Below are 7,291 nucleotides of genomic sequence, written 5' to 3' on the forward strand. Positions count from 1 at the left end.
ATATATATATATACACACACACACACACACACTTTTTGTATTTATTTTTATTTCAGCTTTAGTTTTAGTACTTCAGCTTAGTTTTAGTTAGTCAACATTTATAATTTTGGTTTAAGTTTTTCAAGTTTCTCATCTAACATCTCTATTTTATTTTAGCTTTATATTAATTAACGAAACTGTTTAAGTAAATAAGTAATTAAGTAAATATAATACCATGCAATATTTAACATCATCAGACATGCTAGCGCTCAATCAGCTTGACATGGCTTAAACATCAGATGAACGGAGCGGCCAATCATGCAGCAGCTTTAATAACAGACACTGATCTACACATGGGACTCATTACATTAAACTTCAAAACACCAGTGCCGGTGATAATGACAGAGAACTGCAGACTTGTCAGAATTAATGCACTAAAGAATAAAGGGGTAATTCTTGTAAAAGCTCTTGTATAAGCTTTAGGTTTTGTATAAACCTAAAGCTATTCTTGTAGTACTCCACTGAATGCTCTGGTCCTTGAGAAAGTCATAGAGTATAATATACAGTACTATACACGGCAAAAAACACAGGGGAAAAATGTTCGTTTCTGGGTGAACTATAGGGTGAAAGCAGGTAATGCAGGTAAATTAGGCCATGTTTTTTCCATTTATCTCAATGACGAAAGTGGCCCAATTAACCTGGGACAAAACAATAACAGTAGCTACACAATGCTATTCTTCTGGAGCACTGCTGCTGTCTCTCTCTCTCTCTGTGTAGTGAAAGCGAGAGTGCAGCGCTCTTAGCAGCTAGGTTCTGGGATCTATTTCTCTCTCGCTCTCGGCAGAAGGCAGAAGTGCTGATTCAGGCCTGAGCACAGCTCCCAGGCCGCTAGCACATGGCTCTCCATCACTCTGACAACTCAATAAAAACCTAGTGTAAACTATTAATTGGATCATTAATTATTGATGCTGTTTTTACTACGAGTGAAGGGGACAGGAGAACAGAGAGAGACAGACTGAAGAAAGCGACATGGCGTATAATCATAAAATGAGTATTGATATTTGTCTCCATGAAGGTTTCGAATAGGACAGCTTTGCCTGAAACTGAAGATGCGATCTGATTGATTCCCCTTGGCATGACATGGAAAACGGGAAATTCCTGAAGAATGAATGCTATTCATTTGCATGTGCTGTATGCAGACCTGATTCTCTATTACGTCAACATTTTTAGTCAACCCAAGACAGAAAAAATATATACATTTCAAACAATTATGAATTTAAATGTGCTATATTTACATTTCTCATTTTAAATTTTAACATTTACTATGTAAATATTTACTATTTACAATCAAATAAATATTTAATATTAAAAATCATTTTAATATAAAAATATTTATTATTTACTACAAAAAAAAACATTATTTTTTAAAATAATAACAAAATTGTAAATCTTTCGGATGGATGGATGGATGCATGGATGGATGGATGGTAAAGCACCACCGCAAATGTTTTCTAATCACACATGCTTTTGACCATTACAAAATTCGCCATGAATCGTACGAGGTTTTTTGGCTGCTTTGAGAGCAGGTCTGAATGCAGAGTGAGCCGAGAGCCAATCACAGTGACTTATTCCGATCCGAAAACAGGCCTGCAGCCAAGCGGATGCCATGGTAACCTGCTTTCACCTCATTGCATCTGATATTCAGACAGTCAGACGGCAAATCAAATAACGTCAAAACCTTCATTCAGAATAGGAAGCCCGAAATATAAACTGTCTGCTAGTCTGCTCTAACAAAACAAAGAACAGTTTATGGCTAAAGTTGATCTGTACTAGTGTCCAAAGACATCAGATGTCAAAAGTGACATCCAAGTTTTGCACATTGTGTTTAATGCAGTATTTTAAAGCAGCTTTTTTCCCCAATGTTAAAATTCTTTCCTACCCAGTTTATTATACTATATTGGAAGATTGTAACCCTGTGGCAATTTCCAAACCCTGCTCTCACTGCATCTGAATAAGTGTACTTCCTTATTATACTGTATGGTATGCAAAAAGCAGCACATCAAATGAAAAGTATGTCTGAATATGCAGTAGTCATGAAAATTTACACCACCATTCAAAAGAGGTCAAAAGGTCAGTAAGATTTTTCAAAAATGTTTTTAAAAGAAGTGTCTTATGCACACCAAGGCTCCATTTGTTTGATCGAAAACGCTGTAAAAACAGTAATATTGTCAAATATTAGTACAATTTAAAGTAACTGTTTTCTATTTAAACCCTCTGGGGTCTGAGGGGGTTTTGGGGCCCTGGAGAAGTTTTGACATGCCCTGACATTTGTGTTTTTTTGTGCTGCTAAATATTTTTGTGATTTTTTTTTTTCAGGATTATATAATAGAACGTTCAAAAGAACCACATTTATTTGAAAAGGTAATTTTTTGTAACATTATAAATGTATTTACTGTAAATTTACTGCATCCTTGCTGAATAAAAGTGTTAATTTCTTTCAAAAATAAATAAATAAATGACCCAAACCTTTGAATGGTTGTGCAATTCCAGCTGATGCCACTAGTGGTGCATAAACATATTTATATTTCATTATGTTTGTGTCAGTAACGTGAGTTTGGCAGAGACCAGCAGCAATGAGAAAAGCTTTAGATTATCATAGGAAAGTCTGAAATAATCAATAATAATTCACTTCTTTTGAATTTTTGATTTTGTTGCATGCCAAATTTTAAACCACTAGCGTCACCAAACAAAATTACAAATTACTCTGTCCATCTGCTATTGGTCAGACAAACAGATAGCCCCACCCCAAATGTACACCATTGGCTAACCACTGTTGCTATGCCAGACCAATCAAACAAACAGAAAAAAAGTTTACACTTTTCATGGAAATCAACCTACTTGTAGTTGTCTGAACTAGCACATTAAACTGGGATAGAAGAGAGTATTTTAACATTACATTTCAAAAAATAAATAAATAAATAAAATGACCCACACCATGAAAAAAATGTGTGTATTTAAATAATCTGAACCAATAATACAATGATGAAATCCAGTAGAATGACTGATTGTCTGGTTGTAATCATGCAGAAACGCTACTATCCCTGTGCCGTATCTCCACTGCGCTTGGCTCTCATGTGTGATAAAGCTGACGGGAAAGGCAGTCTTATCTGGCCTGATGTGCTCTCCCCTCCTCCCTAAAACTCACCTGACCTTCAGAGAGAGCATTACTCCTCTCCTCTGGTTATAAGTGTGGCTGTGAAACCTGGAAAAGCACAACATTAATAATGTAGAACTGTACGGTGGGTTTTGTCCTCGGGATGCTTATATAAGTGGCTCGGACCGAGTTGTTCTCTCTCCAGTTCTCTATCCCGCCTCCATCATCCGGACCCATTCATGCACCTCTGTTCAAAAACCTTACTGTTTGTTGTTTACACGGTAAATAAAGTGCTGAGATACTCAATTATTTCCAATACATTAAGCATGACATGTAGCTAAGATAATAACTTGATACTCTAATACGCATAAAAACGGCATTACTGTATGAATGCACACTGCCAAACAAAAGGTGCATTTGATTTTTTTGTTTCACTGTTAAAAAAAGCATCACATTTCACCTTAATTTAAATCGGCATAAATGAAATGCACTAGAACAAATAGTGCCATGATGTAGAAATATTTCACAATTGAAATAATATATTCCTAGCTACATAAAATAACAATGTAACATTATGTAACATAACATAATAAATATAATTTTAATTATAATTGTAAATTATTTTGGGATGCTTTTTAAATATTACAAATATTTGTCATCCATGATTATTTTATTGCATACAGAACAGATAATGTGATAAAAGGGCATTTATTGAGATAAAGTGAGTAGTATTCAGCTGGTCATGTGATCTTAACATGCCGTACCATAAAACATCTGTTTCTAGGCCACCAATATGACAGAAGTCTTCAGGTTTCTCAAGCATACTGCTCATTTCTTTAGGTGTAAAACTGAATAAATAAGTGCACTTCTAACATTAATCCTTATCTTAATATTTTTCAAAATACAGAATCATCTCATCTCTGTTCCTCGCATTTTCTCTCTTTCCTCTGTCTCTCTCTTTCCCACTCTATCCCTCTGTTATGTAACACAGCCCATTACATCTGATCTGAGGGAACCAAGACACAGCAATATCTGTCACTGGAGCACAGCCGAGAGAACACAACACACACACACACACACACAAATATACAAAGGTAGAAAGCAATTCACAAGTCATACATACTGTAAATGAACACCAGTGTTGGAGAGCAACTAACAAGCAATTTTAAACAGCTGTGGAAATAATCAAAAACCATTTTCTAAACTGTGTGGATATCTAATTCATTCCAGTAAACTGGTTTATTTGGACAGTTCATGTGAATGAAGCAGCTCAAAACAAACTGATTCACTGATTCATGTCCTTTTTATGTTTTTTATTTTTTTATAGCTACATATTTAGATAAACACAGCAGTTCAGCATTAAGTTTTCGACTTTAATGTAGTTTTTTTTTTTTGTAGTAACTGCATTTTTTGTAATTTAAATGAAGTTGAATTTCTTTATATAGTGAGTAGCACGAAGCTTGATAATCTACAGTTTCACTGTCAGACACGCACAATCACTCCTCTTGAAAGAAACACACACAGGTCTCTGCTCACACTTCCAAACCACTCACACAGCACAGGCCATTCACACACACTGTGAAACATCAGCATCAATCAGAGGTTATCAGCATATGAAATAATAAATAATAATAAAATAAAACTCAAATATTAGCAACAGTTTTACTGCTTTAAAATGCACTACAGTTCAAACTTATGGGGTCAGTAAGATTTATTTAAATAATTTTTTTATTAATATTTTTATTCAGCAAGGATGCATTAAATTCAAGACCAAAAGTGACAGTAAATAATAATGTTACAAAAGATTTACATTACAAATAAATGCTGTACTTTCTAATTATTAAAAAAAAATCCTTAAAAAAAATGTATCACGGTTTCCACAAAAATATTAAGCAGCACAACTGTTTTCAACATTGATAATAATAATACGTTTCTTTAGCATATTTGAATTATTCCTGAAGTATCATGTGACACTGAAGTTGAAAATTTGATTTGTCATCAGAAATAAATTGCATTTTAAAATATATTAGAAATCAAACAGAAATCAGTCATTTTAAATTTCAATATGTCACAATATTACTGTTTTTAATCAAACAAACACAGCCTTTGTGAGCATAAAAGACTTCTTTCAAAAATGCAAAAAAATCTTACCGACCCCAAACTTTTAAATGGTAGTGTACATACATATATAAAAAGCTGCATTACCTTTCTCGCTCACAGACTCACTCTCGATCTCCACATCCTCACAGCTGGTGTACTCCGGTGTAGTGGCCAGTTCCTCTTCCGAGCTACTCAGGGAAAACTGCCTCATTTTGCCGCCCCTCTTGGTCTTGTGAGGTTTGGGCGGCGACGGCCTGACGGACTCTGATTGGTCGGAACTGAGCGAGTCGTTCCGCAGCATGCTCTCCATCTTTTCTCGTTTACTCTTCCTTACGGCCGAGACGGGATCCAGGTGCTGCTGCCTGTGGAGGGAGTCCACGCCGGGTGGACTGTGGTTGGACCTCCAGTGGGTGTGTCCGGGACCTGGTGAGTAGTGGGGACCCCGCAGGGGCCCCAAGGGCTCCTCCATCTCCGTGTACGCCAGGGAGACATCGCTGTGGCGCCGTTCGTGCCTGAATCGCGAAACCTCCGCATGCATGCGCATCTGTTCCTCGTAAGGTTGTGGTTTGACTGGGTAGCGGGCCAGATTTGGGTCACTGCGGTAGCGGTTCTGGTACTCCTCCTGCCGTTGCCGCTGAAGCTCGTGCTCGCTGAGAGGCGGGCCATCGGGCAGGAAGCCGGGTTCAGGTGGATACTCTTCCTGAGAGTGCCAGCCGCCCCGTCGAGCGCGGTATGCACTCCGCGCTACCTCTGCGTCCTCGTAGGAGCGGCCGCAGCCTCCCCGCCATTGGCGGTCTCCGGCCCCGTAGTCAGACGGCGATCGTGGCATGCCGCCCGCCCCTGGGGCATACTGCGAACGCTCTGCCTTCTCCTCCCTTTGGTCGTATTTTTGGTTTGAATCCCTGGTTGCTGATGGGCTTCTTTTCCTGTCAGTCAGAAAAAAAGAGCAAACATTGCTATAGGAATTGCAGACACGTTTCGGAACACAACAATGAATAAAATTGACCTTAGGGCTTTTCACACTTGAAATGGTTAATCATGGGTCATTCAAAATCCTGGTATCTTGTTTAATGTTTCAAACTGCTCATACTTTACCTAGGGTTAAAGGGATAGTAAACCCAAAAATGAACATTTTACTTTTATTTTCTCACCTTCAAGTTGTTCCAACCTGCACAAGCTTCTTTCTTCTGTTGAACATGAAAGTAAATATTTTGAAGAAAGTTGGTAACCAAACAGTTGCTGGTAACCATTGACTATCATAGTAGGGGGGAAAATACTATGGAACTTGGAAGTCAATGGCAACCAGAAACAATTTGGTTAACCAGCATTCATCAAAATATCTTCTTTCTTTTGTGTTCAACAGAAGAAGAAAAACACATACAGGTTTGGAAAAACATGAAGATGAGTAAATAATGATAAATGATCCACAATTTCTAGTGAAGAAAAAGTTTGTCTTCAAATTTGTTTTTTGATACACCTTTAAAAAGACCATACATTTTCAATATCTAATAAATTCCTGATGGATAAATCAAGTCCCATCCTACATTTTTTTTTCTAGTTCAGTATGCTGTTTCTTGTAATACTTTGGATTATATTAGAAAAATGGTTTGTAAACAAGCTTTCACACTGGCATTAAAGTCATTACATAGACTATCATCAATATTTCATCTTTCAAAATCAGCATCAAAATCTTGTAATAAAACAGCAGCATCTAACTGCTCACTGCAATTTCTTTTAAAAACAAGCAACATCTCATTTTAAAACACATGCTGTTTTTACAAAAATAACCTGCCGCTAATGTGGTTACAACAGTGCTGGCTGTATGTGTCGGAAAAGACAAATGACACCAGTGTCCCCGGCATATGAGTTTCATCTTCAGAGGGAATAAGAGGCTTTGGCTCCTTGGAAGCCCAGAGAGATGCAGGAGGAAAAACTACATCTATACTGAAGGGTAAAGTTTAGAGCCTTGAAAAGATACAATCCATCCACTGCTCCCCTATCTGTGTCCATATGACTTGGGTTTGTGGTTGTATTTCATTGATAAGCACATGGAATAAG

The 7,291-nt window shown here is 37.2% G+C and overlaps 1 protein-coding gene across 15 annotated transcripts in view; it reads right to left on the minus strand.

The window, feature by feature from the left end:
• rims2a (regulating synaptic membrane exocytosis 2a) overlaps positions 1 to 7,291 on the minus strand; it is a 182,726-nt gene that overhangs the window by 101,067 nt on the left and 74,368 nt on the right. For all 15 annotated transcript variants that reach the window (XM_016483405.1, XM_016483386.1, XM_016483365.1 and 12 more), the window contains one exon: positions 5,339 to 6,159. In XM_016483405.1, the coding sequence (XP_016338891.1) occupies positions 5,339 to 6,159 (821 nt within the window). The remainder of the gene's footprint in view (positions 1 to 5,338; positions 6,160 to 7,291) is intronic.

The sequence above is a fragment of the Sinocyclocheilus anshuiensis genome, unplaced genomic scaffold (assembly GCF_001515605.1).
Source record: "Sinocyclocheilus anshuiensis isolate Anshui unplaced genomic scaffold, SAMN03320099.WGS_v1.1 scaffold389, whole genome shotgun sequence".
Taxonomy (NCBI): Eukaryota; Metazoa; Chordata; class Actinopteri; order Cypriniformes; family Cyprinidae; genus Sinocyclocheilus; species Sinocyclocheilus anshuiensis.